We start from the raw sequence: 16,478 nt of genomic DNA, 5'->3' as shown, positions 1-16,478 counted from the left end.
TCTAGTGACTGCTGTGGCAGGCCGGGCGCATGCACGCTGACACGGTCGCCAGTTCTACGGTGTTTCTTCCGACACATTGGTGCGGCTGGCTTCCAAGGAGCAGTGCAGCTTGGCAGGGTCGCGTATTTAGAGGACGCATGGCTCTTGACCTTCGACTCACCCGAGTCCGTACGGGAGTTGCAGCGATGGGACAAGATTGTAACTGACAATTGGATATCATGACATTGAGGAGAAAAAGGGGTAAAAAGTTTTTAAAAATAATACAAACATTTAAGTTGTCAAGTTTAGTATTTGGTCCCATATTACTAGCCCGAAGTGACTACATCAAGCTTGTGACTCTACAAACTTGTTGGATGCATTTGCAGTTTGTTTTGGTTGTGTTTCAGATTATGCTGTGCCCAATAGAAATGAATGGTAAATAATGTGTCAAAGGCTAGGTAGGAGAAAACTGAGGATGGATGAACAACATTATAGTTACTCCACAATACTAACCTAAATGACATAGTGAAAAGAAGGAAGCCTGTATAGAATAGAAATATTCCAAAACATGCATCCTGTTTGCGATAAGTCACTAAAGTAATACTGCTACAAATGTGGCAAAGAAATGAACAAATTCACCTTTCAGCAGGACAATAACCTAAGTCATAAGGCCAAATATACACTCAAGTTGCTTACCAAGACGACATTCTGAATGGCCTAGTTACAGTTTTGACTCAAATCGTCTTGACAAGCCTTGAAAATGGCTGTCTATCCAATCAACATGACATAGTTTGAATAATGTTTTAAAGAGTAATGTGCAAATATTGCACAATCCAGGTGTGCAAAGATCTTAGAAACGTATCCAGAAAGACTAACATGTATTGACTCAGAGGTGTGAATACTTATATATATTAAATATTTCTGTATTTCATTTTCAATAATAATACATGTTAAAAAAATCTGAAAACATGTTATGGGGTGTTGTGTGTAGATGGGTGAGGAAAATCCCATCTTGAATTCAGGTTGTAACACAACAAAATGTAGGTATACATCAAGCGGTATGAATACTTCCTGAAGGCACTTTATTAAAACAAATAGTGGCTGTTTTGTCTTCAATGATTTATTATTGGATTGGTGTGGTGGGGGACAGTAAACACTGGTTAAATCAAAGAGAAATGGGCTGTCGAACTGAGCGACTCGTTTAAATGTATTTTGGTTGTGAGCAAACTTTGTCCAACATGTACATGGGTATACTGTGGGGTCTGAAATTGACACCCTTGATAAAGATGAGCAATGATAACTGCGTAAAATAAATCATTCAAATACTGAGGAAAACTGTATGCTCAAAAAAAAAGGGAAATTATATTGTTTTATACTAATACATCAATTAGCAATAAGGTTAGCATGTCTTGGAGGTATGGTCTTTGACCCTCTTTCTCACTCATCATTATTCACGATTCATTCAGGATTATGTGTAATCATGGTAGCATCCACATTAATGGGCTCCCGACTGGCGCAGTGGTCTATGGCACTGCATCTCAGTGCTATAGGCATGACTATAGACCCTGGTTCGATTCCAGGCTGTATCACAACCGGCCGTGATTGGGAGTCCCATAGGGCGGTGCACAATTGGCCCAGTGTCGTTAGGGTTTGGCCGGGGTAGGCCGTCATTGTAAATAATAATTTGTTCTTAACCGACTTGCTTTAGAAGTGCTTAGAACCATATTCGTATTTATAATAAAAGTGAAACCAAGCTGACACACTACATTATTTACCATTCTTATTTACCAACTTTGATGTAGTCATTTGCGTGTTAGGAAGATGGGACCAAATACTAAAACTTTGGACTAAGAATCTTTAGGGGTGTCAATATTGTTGACCCAAAAGCTACACCTCACCTTAGCAGAGGTACAATTTACAACTCCACCACTTTAATTAGCCAAAAGAGTTTTGTGTCTCCCCCCCGTTTATTTTTCTTTATGTAGTTTTGCTCCGTATTACACCCTATCCTAAGTCTGTGTGTTTATTTCCTTTAGTGTATTTTCTGACTCCAATCTAGTGGGTTCTAAAACCCCCCTCCCTGTTGCTTTTCTAACTATAAGTGTATCTTTCAGAACCCCGTTTGAAACCCTTTGTTTTTTTGTCGGAGTATCTTTGTTAGTCACTGTGAGCGACGACATTTTGAGGTTGTCTTTTGGGAACATAAAACTGTCCAATTAAATACATAGGGTAGTGTATGTTACTCTCTTATGTAGGGTTATGGTAACAAGCTCTATATCACTGTATGAGATGTATATGTGGGCTGGGAATTGACAGGAACCTCACGATACAATATTATAACGTAATTTAAGGGCCGTAATGTATTGTAGGGTGTCCATCCACTCTGTCCAGATTGGGTGAAAACAGGCTTTGGTGGTGATCATTTCCCTTCCTTATGTTATCAAATACATTTTACCAAGACAGATATGATTATTCATGTTCTGAATTGTTCAGTGGGGTCTCTCTAACATATCATTAGTATTATATCCAAAAAGTTGGATTTCGTAACCTCATAAATCCAATAAAAGCACAGAGCTCTGTTGACATAGCAATGCAGGTTTCTTGTGCCGTCTTCAAAGTTGTTTCCACGAGTCGCAAAAAGCTAAATTAGCATGACACGAGCTGAATTAAATGTGAAAGCTTACGGTACACTCAGTGCACTGTTGACATTTCATAGAGATTCAATTGATTTTGTGTCAAATCTGAAGAAAATTGAAAAATATCAGTAAATTTCGAATTAATATGATAAGCGTATCCTAAAATATGAAAATACTACGTCATGTCTCAATCGATATTCATCTTACCTCTATATATTTTTTTATGTCCTGCAGATTTGAGAAGAAAGATGACGAGTTCAACGGGAAAGTGAGCCTGTCAGGTAGCCAGTAGCCTTAATTTTTGCACGGAATCCAGCCTAGCTGACGCGATGTAATTTCTCTGTTTTTCTACCACTTTTTTTCTCTGGCCTCAATTGATTTAGTCACCCTAATTCTGGACATCCTACAAGGGTAAAAACTCTTTACATTTCTAGCAGATTATGATAGAGACATGAGGTTTTCTTAGATGATTATCTACACAATTAACCAATTGGTCAAAATATTTGTTTTTGATTGGACACCCTATGTATTATGTATTGCGATTCGATACTGCGATTTTGTGATTCGATGTTCCAAGCATATTGCTCACCATATTTCTGCTGCAGAGGGACAAGAGAACCATGAGAAAAGTTTTGATCCATCATGGAAATAAAAGTACTGGAAACAAATTGAGTTTGGTGCAGGTACAGCCGACTAGCGCAAAAATAATATTGTGATATTGTCCAAAAATAATATTGCGATATATCACCAACAATTATATCCCGACATGTAACTGTATTTATTTTTCCACTCATCACTAATGATATATGTTATTCTCCTCTGTACGGTTATGGTAACAAGCTCTATATCGCTGTTCGACATATATTAACCTTGATTCTCCCTTTCCCTGTAGGGTTACGGTAACAAGGGCATAACGCTGTATGATATCCGTGCTGAGTTGAGCTGCAGGTATAAGGACCTGAGAGTTCCCTACAGAGCTCCTAACACCGAGGAGGTGTTTAACCTGCTCACCAAGGAGACACCTGAGACCTTCTATATAGGTAACACACACATAAACTCAGCAGAAAAAGAAGGACCCTGTCTTTCAAAGATAATTTGTAAAAATCCAAGTAACTTCACAGATCTTCATTGTAAAGGGTTTTAACACTGTTTCCCATGCTTGTTCAGTGAGCCATAAACAATGAATGAACATGCACCTGTTCATCGGTCATTAAGATGCTAACAGCTTACAGACGGTAGGCAATTAAGGTCACAGTTACGAAATCTTAGAACGCTAAAGAGGCCTTTCTACTGACTCTGAAAAACACCAAAGGAAAGATGCCCAGGGTCCCTGCTCATCTGCGTGTACGTGCCTTAGGCATGCTGCAAGGAGGCATGAGGACTGCAGATGTTACCAGGGCAATAAATTGCAATGTCCGTACTGTGAGACGCCTAAGACAGCGCTACAGGGAGACAGGACTGACAGCTGATCGTCCTCGCAGTGGCAGACCATGTGTAACAACACCTGCACAGGATCAGTACATCTGAACATCACACCTGCGGGACAGGTACAGGATGGCAACAACTGCCCGAGTTACACCAGGAACGCACAATCCCTCCATCAGTGCTCAGACTGTCCGCAATAGGCTGAGAGAGGCTGGACTGAAGGCTTGTAGGCCTGTTGTAAGGCAGGTCCTCACCAGACATCACCGGCAACAACGTTGCCTATGGGCACAAATCCACCATCGCTGGACCAGACAGGACCGGCAAAAGTGTTCTTTACTGACGAGTCACGGTTTTGTCTCACCAGTGGTGATGGTCGGATTCGCATTTATCGTTGAAGGAATGAGCGTTACACCGAGGCCTGTACTCTGGAGCCGGATTGATTTGGAGGTGAAGGGTCCATCATGATCTGGGGCGGTGTGTCACAGCATCATCGGACTGAGCTTGTTGTCATTGCAGGCAATCTCCACACTGGGCGTTACAGGGAAAACATCCTCCTCCCTCATGTGGTACCCTTCCTGCAGGCTTATCCTGACATGACCCTCCAGCATGACAATGCCGCCAGCCATACTGCTCGTTCTGTGTGTGATTTCCTGCAAGACAGGAATGTCAGTGTTCTGCCATGGCCAGCGAAGAGCCCGGATCTCAATCCCATTGAGCACGTCTGGGACCTGTTGGATCGGATGGGTAAGGGCTAGGGCCATTCCCCCTAGAAATGTCCGGGAACTTGCAGGTGCCTTGGTGGAAGAGTGGGGTAACATCTCACAGCAAGAACTGGCATATCTGGTGCAGTCCATGAGGAGGAGATGCACTGCACTACTTAATGCAGTTGGTGGCCACACCAGATACCGACTGTTACTTTTGAGTTTGACCCCCCCCCCTTTGTTCAGGGACACATTATTCAATTTCTGTCAGTCACATGTCTGTGGAACTTGTTCAGTTTATGTCTGTTGTTGAATCTTATGTTCATACAAATATTTACACATGTTAAGTTCACTGAAAATAAACGCAGTTGACAGTGAGAGGACGTTTCTTTTTTTGCTGAGTTTACATACACACACCTTTACATTTTCTATGTAGCTAACACAAATACTGCTCACATACTCACGACCTTGTCTCTCCTCTCCCTCCCCGTTCGTCTCCAGGTAAGCTGATCACCAGTGTCGTGACAGGCATTGCTCACCGGCGCCCACAAGGGGAGAGTTATGACCAGGCCATCAGGAACGACTCTACCGGGCTGTGGCAGTGCCCCTTCTGTCAACAGGACAACTTCCCTGAACTCAGTGAGGTGAGATACCCTCACCCCATGGCTTCTGACCTTAAAGCCTCTTGCTCATTTCCCTCATTACCCGTTGATGACTTTAAATGGTGGTTTTGGAAATAAAAGACACTTTAGAGGAAACATCTGTTCTATGTTTTGGTTTGTGTTCCTTTTCTTATTCTTCTTCCTCTCTCTACCTGCCCTTTCCCCACATCTTCCTATTGCTTTCTGTCTCTTTCTTCTCTATCTGTTTTTCGCTCGCTCCCTTCCTCCTTCTATCTCCCTTCCTGTCTCCTCTTCCCCTCTCTCTGCTAGGTGTGGAACCATTTTGACAGTGGATCATGTCCGGGCCAGGCCATCGGTGTGAGGTCTCGAATGGACAACGGTGTCCAGGGCTTCATCCCCACCAAGTTCCTCAGTGACAAGGTGGTCAAGCACCCTGAGGAGAGGGTCAAGGTGAGACACAGCTGCACATTCACACGCTATCTCTCTCTTTCTCACACACACACACCGTCCAGCACTGACACATCTGAATCAAGTAATCACGCCGGTCTTGTAGCTCTCGAGGACTTGGGTTAGAGAAATCTACAGTTGTTTCCAGGAGTTAGTTGAGTTCCTGTACAAGTGTTCACCCGTCTCCCCTCCTCCCTCTCCCAGGTGGGTATGACCGTACACTGTCGCATCATGAAGATTGACATTGAGAAGTTCAACGTGGACCTGACGTGTCGTACGTCTGACCTGATGGATAAGAACAACGAGTGGAAGCTTCCTAAGGACACCTACTACGACTTTGACGCAGAGACAGAAGACACTAAGGCAGAGGAGGAACTCAAGAAGAAACAGCAGAGAACCAGTAGGTGTACACGACGAGTAAACAATAGTATACAGAGAATAAACTGTCCGAGCCAATTAGGGCTGGCACAATTACCGTATAACAGTGTAATCTACGGTTATGGATGAAGACTGTCCTGAAAATAACATAAAGACATAAAACACTTTTTGTGGGAAGAACAGCTGACTGAAGATTGGACGGCCGGGCATCCGTTTCTGGTGTAACATGGACTCTTCAGTAACATGGGCATTCAACTTTTTTTTGCGCCTTGCTGAAACAAGCGAGGTTTTGCAGCAAACAAGTCTTTGGTTGCCTAGGCAATGACCCCCTCCTTGCAGCACATACAGGAAAGGAGAAGAGGAGAAAGTGTACATTAAAAAACTAAATATATATATCTTTTGGGCTATTTCATTGAAGATTCCATAACCGTCACAGCCTTAGAGCCAGTTATTGTACTGGGGCAGGCTTAGAACTAAAAAAAAATGTTTTACATTTATTTGAACTTAACCTTACTCTGCCCTTTCTCACTTTCTGTGTCTGTCTTTCCTCCCTCTATCCACCCTCTTTCCTTCTCCCTCTCCCTAGCCTATATAAAGCGTGTGATCGCCCATCCATCGTTTCACAACATCAACTTCAAGCAGGCCGAGAAGATGATGGAGTCCATGGACCAGGGAGATGTTGTAATCAGGCCCAGCAGCAAGGGAGAGAACCACCTCACTGTCACATGGAAGGTATGGAGGGAGAGGGGCAAAGGGAGGAGTGCATTCAATGAGTGTATTGACAGAGGCTTGTAATATATGTAATGTTCAGTCACGGACCAACAGGTTGGTTAGTTCATTGATTATTGTTTTGGGATGCTAAATTCTTGTTGTAGGTGGCTGATGGTATCTACCAGCATGTGGATGTAAGAGAGGAGGGCAAGGAGAACGCCTTCAGCCTGGGACACACACTCTGGATCTACACAGAGGTACCTCAGTGGCACACGCGCAAAGTGTGTACGTGCGTGCATTATTCACATGCTTAAAGAGATCCGACCAAATTCACATAGAAAAGTGAGTTATAGGTCTGTCATTGAAAGCAAGTTTGATAAACGGAAGATCCTTTCTATGTGCGGTATTTCTATGCTTCCTGTCCATATGTGGGTTTTTTTGGCGTCTTTTTACTTTAGGTTTTGTATATCAGCTTCAAACTGCTGAAAATACGATATTTCTAGTTATTTAAAATATATTTCACATTGGATTATAGTAAGATGATTCTCTACTACACCCTACATTGCTTTTTGTCACGTAAACAGTAATTAGGAAAACATTTAAAAAGTTTAGCAACCAGGCAATATAGGGGTAGGACTTGGCTCATCGCACTCTAGTGACTTCGGTCGTCAGTTGAATGGATGGTGTTTCCTCCGACACATTGGTGCGGCTGGGTTCTGGGTTAAGCGGGTGGGTGTTAAGAAGCACAGTTTGTCGGGTCATGTTTCGGAGGACACATGACTCGATCTTCGCCTCCCGAGCCCATTGGGGAGTTTCAGCGATGAGATGAGATTGAAATTGAGGAGAAAAAGGGGGTAAAATACACACAAAAAAATGCATTCAAACTGAAGAAATACTCAACCGAAATGAATCAGAGGTGCGGGAGGCTGCCTTAATCAATATCCACGTCATCAACGCCCGGGGAGCAGTTGTTGTTGGGGGTTAACTGCCTTGCTCTCTCAAATTTGTTGATAAAAATTGTAACATGTAACGAGTAATCCAGGAATGTTATGGGTTAATTGACCAGAGAAAAATAGCAACTACAGATGGCTAAATTAATTCCAGATACTAGGGGTCCGCGGAGCTCCTCCTCACCACTCTATGGCAGAATGTTTTCTATATATTTAGCCTTTTAAGGGATAGTTCACCCAGAATACAAAATTACATATTGGTTTCCTTACCCTGTAAGTAGTCTATGGACAAGGTATGACAGCAATCCAAAAATGTTTCCACATGCTAACGTTTTAGCATTTGTGGCACAAATCACATTCAAGTCATGGGACCGAAATTGGCATTTTTAGCTCCTCATGTTCAAATCATCTATATGTGACTTTGCTGAGCTTCACAGTCAATTTTAGGCCTTACAAAGTTGATTTACTGTTTAACGGATTTTTTAAAATTTTTATGCAAGGCAAGCGAGCAAAAAAAAATGTATGTAATGAAAAAAGTCTAAGCAATTTAGACATTTTGTAAAATACCAAACAACCTTAGTACAACACTTAGTGACCTTAGACTTGAGATATAATGGTGTTGGAATGACCGTCACAGGGCCATTTGGGTCAACTGTCCGTTTAATTGTGTTTTGAATTTCAAATAAATATTTATTTATTTTTCTCTCTATCTGTAGGAGTTTGAGGATCTTGATGAGATCACAGCTCGTTATATTCAGCCAATGGCAGCGTTTGCTCGCGACCTCCTGGGACATAAGTACTTCCAGGACTGTAACGGAGGGGACAAGAAGGTAGGTATGGTGGTGTGAATATTGTCGTAACCACGGGAAGTGGCACAGAGTATTTGTTTATTTTGATCGACCTCAAGTAGCTCACAGAGTATTTGTTTTACAAAGACTTACAAAGAAACAAACCTCCTTTCTGTCTATAAAACATGTTTAATCTCCCCAGTGACAATTGTTTGATTCTATTGTTCTCTATTTATAGAGCTACATATATTTTTATTCATCCACTCATCTTTTCTGACCCTCTTTCTTTCTCTCCCTCCCTCGGTCTGTGTAGAAAATGGAGGAGTTGTTGATTAGGTGTAAAAAGGAAAAGCCTGCGTTCATCCCCTATTTTGTCTCAGCCTGTAAAGACCTGCCAGGGAAGTTCATACTGGGGTACCAACCTCGCGGAAAACCACGGTGAGCTACCATGACTACTGCTAACTAACCCTAACCATGCTGGGTTACCATGACTACACTTAACTAACCCAAACCACGGTGAGTAACCATGACTACAGCTAACCTAACCCAAACCACTGTGAGCAAACATGACTACAGCTAACGAACCCTAACCCAAACCACAGTGAGTTACCATGACTACAGCTAACTAACTCTAAACCCTGTCCCCTTATCCAGCCATTACCCTTTACCCAAACCATGATGAGTTCACCTAACTACTGAAAAAAAATTGCATTCCCTTCCCCCTCATAGAATTAACTCAAAAGAATGTTTACGACCACAAATAACAATAACTGTTTTTATAAACATGGCCATCAACTTTGCTACTACAGCATGCTTTTGTGGCATAGTTGATGCCACGCAAGGCTACGGGCCAGAAGGTTGAGGGTTCACCAACCACCACAGACGAGCTAACTCTCCCTGCCTGTTTCATTAGGCCTATACTGCGATCAGAGCTGGCTGCAGACAATGATCAGCTAGGTGGAAATTAGATTTTCAACATTTTGATGCCATATTTATAATTATATAACATCTATGCAACAAGTTTTCGACCAACAGGTTTCTGTGCCAATGCACCACACAACCAATAAACAAAGAATACCGACTTCTGGCGCTTCAATATCATGGTTTGCGTTTTCAACACCACAAAAAATAGACTATGTCAATGTCGACAAACAGAAAATACATCCCTGCCTGCATTGTAAACCGACCCAAAACCGAAGGCTTTGCTTGACAATCTCTGAATGCCATTAAACATTTTGGTGTTTTGTAACAGATGTCTCTTTCCATTCATCATGGCCACTGCACAGTTTGGATTGATTGATTTTGTATTTGTCAGTTAAAAAAAATACATAAACACACAGTATAACGATTTTTTTTTTAAGTGACTGTGATAACATAAATACAGTGCATTCGGAAAGTATTCAGACCCCTTGAATTTTTCCACATTTTGTTACATTACAGTCTTATTCTAAAATAGATTAAATTGTTGTTTTCGTTCATAAATCTATACACAATACCCCATAATGAAAGCAAAAAAAAACATTTATTTTTTTTTTTTAATTGTTCTAACTTTATTAAAACGTCAATATTACATTTACATAAGTATTCAGATCCTTTACTCAGTACTTTGTTGAAGCACCTTTGGCAGCGATTACAGCCTCAAGTCTTCTTGGGTATGACGCTATAAGCTTGGCACACCTGTATTTGGGGAGTTTCGCCCATTCTTCTCTGCAGATCCTCTCAACCTCTGTCAGGTTGGATGGGGAGCGTTGCTGCACAGCTATTTTCAGGTCTCTCCAGAGATGTTAGATCAGTTTCAAGTCTAGGCTCTGGCTGGGCCACTCAAGGACATTCAGAGACATCAAATTTTATTGGTCACATACACATGTTTAGCAGATATTATTGCGGGTGAAGCGAAATGCTTGCGTTTCTAGCTCCAATGCTCTAATACCTAACAATTTCACAACAAAAATAAAGGAATGGAATTAAGAATATATACACTATCGTTCAAAAGTCCACAAAAATAACATTAAATTGATCAGAAATACTGTGTAGACATTGTTAATGTTGTAAATGACTATTGTAGCTGGAAACGGCAGATTTAAAAAAAAATTTTAAAAAAAAATAAAAAATTTAATGGAATATCTACATAGGCGTACAGAGGCCCCTTATCAGCAACCATCACTCCTGTGTTCCAATGGCACGTTGTGTTAGCTAATCCAAGTTTATAATTTTAAAAGGCTAATTGATCATTAGAAAACCCCTTTGCATTTATTTGCACAGCTGAAAACTGTCATGCTGATTAAAGAAGCAATTGAACTGTCCGCCTTTGGACTAGTTGAGTATCTGGAGCATCAGCATTTGTGGGCTCGATTACAGGCTCAAAATGTCCAGAAACAAAGAACTTTCTTCTGAAACTCGTCAGTCTATTCTTGTTCTGAGAAATGAAGGCTATTCCATGCGAGAAATTGCCAAGAAACTGAAGATCTCATACAACGCTGTGTACTACTCCCTTCACAAAACAGCGCAAACGGGTTCTAAACAGAATAGAAAGAAGAGTGGGAGGCCCCGGTGCACGACTGAGCAAGAGGACAAGTACATTAGTGTCTAGTTTGAGAAGGACACCTCACAATTCCTCAACTGGCAGCTTCATTAAATTATACTCTCAAAACACCAGTCTCAACATCAACAGTGAAGAGGCGACTCTGGGATGCTGGCCTTCTAGGCAGAGTTCCTCTGTCCAGGGGCTGTGTTCTTTTTCCCATCTTAATCGTTTATTTTTATTGGCCAGTCTGAGATATGGCTTTTTCTTTACAACTCTGGGGTTCAGACCCAGGGCCTCGAGCTTAATGATGAGCTTGGAGGGTACTATGGTGTTGAATGCTGAGCTCTATTCAATGAACAGCGTTCTTACTAGTGATGCACCAATATGACATTTGTGGCGAATACCTATATCTGATATTTCCTTGCCCAAAACAAATGTTACCGATAACCCATATTTAAAATTATAGCGGCCTTTTAAGCGTTCTAGTACAGTTAAATAGTTAACACACACACATGGACGCAGCGGTCTAAGGCACTGCATCTCAGTGAAAGAGGCATCACTACAGTCCCTGGATCGAATCCAGGCTGTATCACATCCGGCCATGATTGGGAGTCCCATAGGGTGGCGTGCAATTGGTCCATGTTTGGCCGGGGTAGGCCAAAAAGTTGTTTTGTTGCCATTTATGTATGTCCTCATTACCAGTAAAACACAATCAAAAACAATTTCTTTAACTTTCTGTTCTGCTTCATTGTTAATTTGTTCAGTCATTTCATTCTCAACCAGGATTTCTTAATACATGTCAAACAGTGAGGTTTCAGCTCTGTCTGTCAGTGGCCTCTCTTCCTCGGTGCGCACTGTCACTGTGTTTTTTTCCATCTTGTCCAGCTGTGTATGTAACATTTCACGTAAACCCTGTTTCTTGTCTGCATTGAAATAGCGGTCCTTGTACCTAGCATCAAGCATGGTGGCGTTTTGTTGAGCTGGCGTTTCAATTAGAGGTCGACCAATTATGATTTTTCAACACCGATACCGATTATTGGAGGACGAAAAAAAGTCGATACCGATTAATCTGACGTTTTTTTATTGTAATAATGACAATTACAACAATACTGAATGAACTTAATATAATATATCAATAAAATCGATTTAGCCTCAAATAAATAATGAAACATGTTCAATTTGGTTTAAATAATGCAAAAACAAAGTGTTGGGGAAGAAAGTAAAAGTGCAATATGTGCCATGTAAAAAAAGCTAACGTTTGAGTTCCTTGCTCAGAACATGAGAACATATGAAAGTTGGTGGTTCCTTTTAACATGAGACTTCAATATTCCAAGGAAAGAGGTTTTAGGTTGTAGTTAATATAGTATTTATAGGACTATTTCTCTCTATACCATTTGTATTTCATATACCTTTGACTATTGTATGTTCTTATAGGCACTATAGTATTGCCAGTGTAACAGTATAGGTTCCGTCCCTCTCCTCGCCCCTACCTGGGCTCGAACCAGGAACACATCGACAACAGCCACACTCGATGCAGCGTTACCCATCGCTCCACAAAAGCAGCGGCCCTTGCAGAGCAAGGGGAATAACTACTCCAAGTCTCAGAGCGAGTGACGTTTGAAACGCTATTAGCACACACCCAGCTAACTAGCTAGCCATTTCACATCGGTTACACCAGCCATTAGGCTGATAGGCTTGAAGTCATAAACAGCGCTGTGCTTGCGAAGAGCTGCTGGCAAAACGCACGAATGTACCATCGCTCAGTCAGACTGCTCTATCAAATCATAGACTTAATTATAACATAATAACACACAGAAATACAAGCCTTTGGTCATTAATATGGTCAAATCCGGAAACAAAACGTTTATTATTTCAGTGAAATACAGAACCGTTCGGTATTTTATCTAACGGGTGGCTTCCCGAAGTCTAAATATTCTTGTTACATTGCACAACCTTCAATGTTATGTCATAATTATGTAAAATTCTGGCAAATTAGTTCGTAATGAGCCAGGCTGCCCAAACTGTTGCATATACCTTGACTCTGCGTGCAATGAACGCAAGAGAAATGACACAATTTCACCTGGTTAATATTGCCTGCTAACCTGGATTTCTTTTAGCTAAATATGCAGGTTTAAAAATAAATACTTCCGTGTATTGATTTTAAGAAAGGCATTGGTGTTTATGGTTAGGTACAGTCGTCCAACGATTGTGCTTTTTTCGCAAATGCGCCATTGTTATATCATCCTCCAGCGTTGCATCGATTATATGCAACGCAGGACACACAAGATAAACTAGTAATATCATCAACCACGTGTTGACTAGTGATTATGATTGATTGTTTTTTATAAGATAAGTTTAATGCTAGCTAGCAACTTACCTTGGCTTCTACTGCATTCGCGTAACAGGCAGGCTCCTCGTGGAGTGCAATGAGCGGCAGGTGGTTAGAGCGTTGAACGAGTTAACTGTAAGGTTGCAAGATTGGATCCCCTGAGCTGACAAGGTGAAAATCTGTCGTTCTGTCCCTGAACAAGGCAGTTAACCCACCGTTACTAGGCAGGTCATTGAACATAAGAATGTGTTCTTAACTGACTTGCCTGGTTAAATAAAGGTAAATTAAAAATAAAAAAATCGGTGCCCAAAAATACAGATTTCCAATTGTTATGAATCGGTCGACCTCTAGTTTCAATGTCACGACAGAGGGTATCACATCTGCTGCAGGCGCAGTTGATGAGCTTATTTCTCAAGTCAGTTGTTAGAATGGGAGCGAGCTTGTGTGTTCATGTTTCCAAGTTTCAAACATGTTCGCAAATGCCATTGAAATGGCAGCAGCGATATGACAACCAGCACATTCATGAGTATGAAATACGACTTTCCTCAGTACGAAATCCTCGACGACCCACTGTGCTGTCAGACTCAGCATGCTCATGGGGCTGATATTGCTGGTCCAAATGTCAGTCGTGAAGCTAATAGCAGTGATGCTATTACTGTGTAACTCCGGTAGGGCAACATCTGAAAAATAGCGCACTTGGTAACTTACTGTGTACCGGTGCTCGACCAGTCGGCGAAAGCCAACACCTCCCATGACAGAGAACAGGTGATTGTCAAGGGCAATGAATTCCATTATTTTGGTATTAATGGATTTCAACCTTTTGAGTTTTCTTGCTGAAATGTTCTTACTCTTTCAAATGACTGCTCGACGTGTTGACTGCCTGATCCACACAGCAGACATTGTGTGCTAGGTTAGAAATGCAGGAAATTAGCTTTAGATGTTCAAATCAAATTAATTTATATAGCCCTTCGTACATCAGCTGATATCTCAAAGTGCTGTACAGAAACCCAGCCTAAAACCCCAAACAGCAAGCAATGCAGGTGTAGAAGCACGGTGGCTAGGAAAAACTCCCTAGAAAGGCCAAAACCTAGGAAGAAACCTAGAGAGGAACCAGGCTATGTGGGGTGGCCAGTCGTCTTCTGGCTGTGCCGGGTGGAGATTATAACAGAACATGGCCAAGATGTTCAAATGTTCATAAATGACCAGCATGGTCCAATAATAATAAGGCAGAACAGTTGAAACTGGATCAGCAGCACGGCCAGGTGGACTGGGGACAGCAAGGAGTCATCATGTCAGGTAGTCCTGAGGCATGGTCCTAGGGCTCAGGTCCTCCGAGAGAGAGAAAGAAAGAGAGAAAGAGAGAGATAATTAGAGAGAGCACACTTAAATTCACACAGGACACCGAATAGGACAAGAGAAGTACTCCAGATATAACAAACTGACCCTAGCCCCCCGACACATAAACTACTGCAGCATAAATACTGGAGGCTGAGACAGGAGGGGTCAGGAGACACTGTGGCCCCATCCGAGGACACCCCCGGACAGGGCCAAACAGGAAGGATATAACCCCACCCACTTTGCCAAAGCACAGCCCCCACACCACTAGAGGGATATCTTCAACCACCAACTTACCATCCTGAGACAAGGCCGAGTATAGCCCACAAAGATCTCTGCCACGGCACAACCCAAGGGGGGTGCCAACCCAGACAGGAAGATCACATCAGTGACTCAACCCACTCAAGTGACGCACCCCTCCCAGGGACGGTATGAAAGAGCCCCTGTAATAGGGTTAGAGGCAGAGAATCCCAGTGGAAAGAGGGGAACCGGCCAGGCAGAGACAGCAAGGGCGGTTCGTTGCTCCAGAGCCTTTCCGTTCACCTTCCCACTCCTGGGCCAGACTACAGTCAATCATATGAGCCACTGAAGAGATGAGTCTTCAGTAAAGACTTAAAGGTTGAGACCGAGTTTGCGTCTCTTACATGGGTAGGCAGACCATTCCATAAAAATGGAGCTCTATAGGAGAAAGCCCTGCCTCCAGCTGTTTGCTTAGAAATTCTAGGGACAATTAGGAGGCCTGCGTCTTGTGACCGTAGCGTACGTGTAGGAATGTACAGCAGGACCAAATCAGAGAGATAGGTAGGAGCAAGCCCATGTAATGCTTTGTAGGTTAGCAGTAAAATCAGCCCTTGCCTTGACAGAAAGCCAGTGTAGGGAGGCTATAGCACTGGAGTAATATGATAAAAAAAATTGGTTCTAGTCAGGATTCTAGCAGCCGTATTTAGCACTAACTGAAGTTTATTTAGTGCTTTATCCGGGTAGCCGGAAAGTAGAGCATTGCAGTAGTCTAACCTAGAAGTGACAAAAGCATAGATTAATTTTTCTGCATCATTTTTGGACAGAAATGTTCTGATTTTTGCAATGTTACGTAGATGGAAAAAAAGCTGTACTTGAAATGGTCTTGATATGTTCTTCAAAAGAGAGATCAGGGTCCAGAGTAACGCCGAGGTCCTTCACAGTTTTATTTGAGACGACTGTACAACCATTAAGATTAATTGTCAGATTCAACAGAAGGTATCTTTGTTTCTTGGGACCTAGAACAAGCATCTCTGTTTTGTCCGAGTTTAAAAGTAGAAAGTTTGCAGCCATCCACTTCCTTATGTCTGAAACACATGCTTCTAGCGAGGGCAATTTTGGGGCTTCACCATGTTTCATTGAAATGTACAGCTGTGTCATCCGCATAGCAGTGAAAGTTAACATTATGTTTTCGAATTACATCCCCAAGAGGTAAAATATATAGTGAAAACAATGGTGGTCCTAAAACGGAACATTGAGGAACACCGAAATGTACAGTTGATTTGTCAGAGGACAAACCATTCAGAGACAAACTGATATCTTTCCGACAGATAAGATCTAATATGCCTTTCATTTTTGGACAACATCCACCCCCCAGTAAATTTGAAATTCTCCCTTAGGACAATATGTTAAAT

At 42.0% G+C, this 16,478-nt stretch overlaps 1 protein-coding gene across 1 annotated transcript in view; it reads left to right on the top strand.

Annotated features, from left to right (window-relative positions):
- LOC115135432 (SPT6 homolog, histone chaperone and transcription elongation factor) overlaps positions 1–16,478 on the top strand; it is a 65,092-nt gene that overhangs the window by 33,863 nt on the left and 14,751 nt on the right. Inside the window, exons 26-33 of the mRNA XM_029670118.2 lie at positions 3,508–3,655; positions 5,243–5,385; positions 5,674–5,814; positions 6,016–6,211; positions 6,776–6,921; positions 7,065–7,157; positions 8,567–8,680; positions 8,952–9,076. Coding sequence (XP_029525978.2) covers positions 3,508–3,655; positions 5,243–5,385; positions 5,674–5,814; positions 6,016–6,211; positions 6,776–6,921; positions 7,065–7,157; positions 8,567–8,680; positions 8,952–9,076 — 1,106 coding nt within the window. The remainder of the gene's footprint in view (positions 1–3,507; positions 3,656–5,242; positions 5,386–5,673; positions 5,815–6,015; positions 6,212–6,775; positions 6,922–7,064; positions 7,158–8,566; positions 8,681–8,951; positions 9,077–16,478) is intronic.

This window comes from Oncorhynchus nerka, linkage group LG10 (genome assembly GCF_034236695.1).
Source record: "Oncorhynchus nerka isolate Pitt River linkage group LG10, Oner_Uvic_2.0, whole genome shotgun sequence".
NCBI lineage: Eukaryota > Metazoa > Chordata > Actinopteri > Salmoniformes > Salmonidae > Oncorhynchus > Oncorhynchus nerka.
Note: the sequence above shows the minus strand (reverse complement) of the source record. Positions and strands in the feature narration are given on the sequence as shown.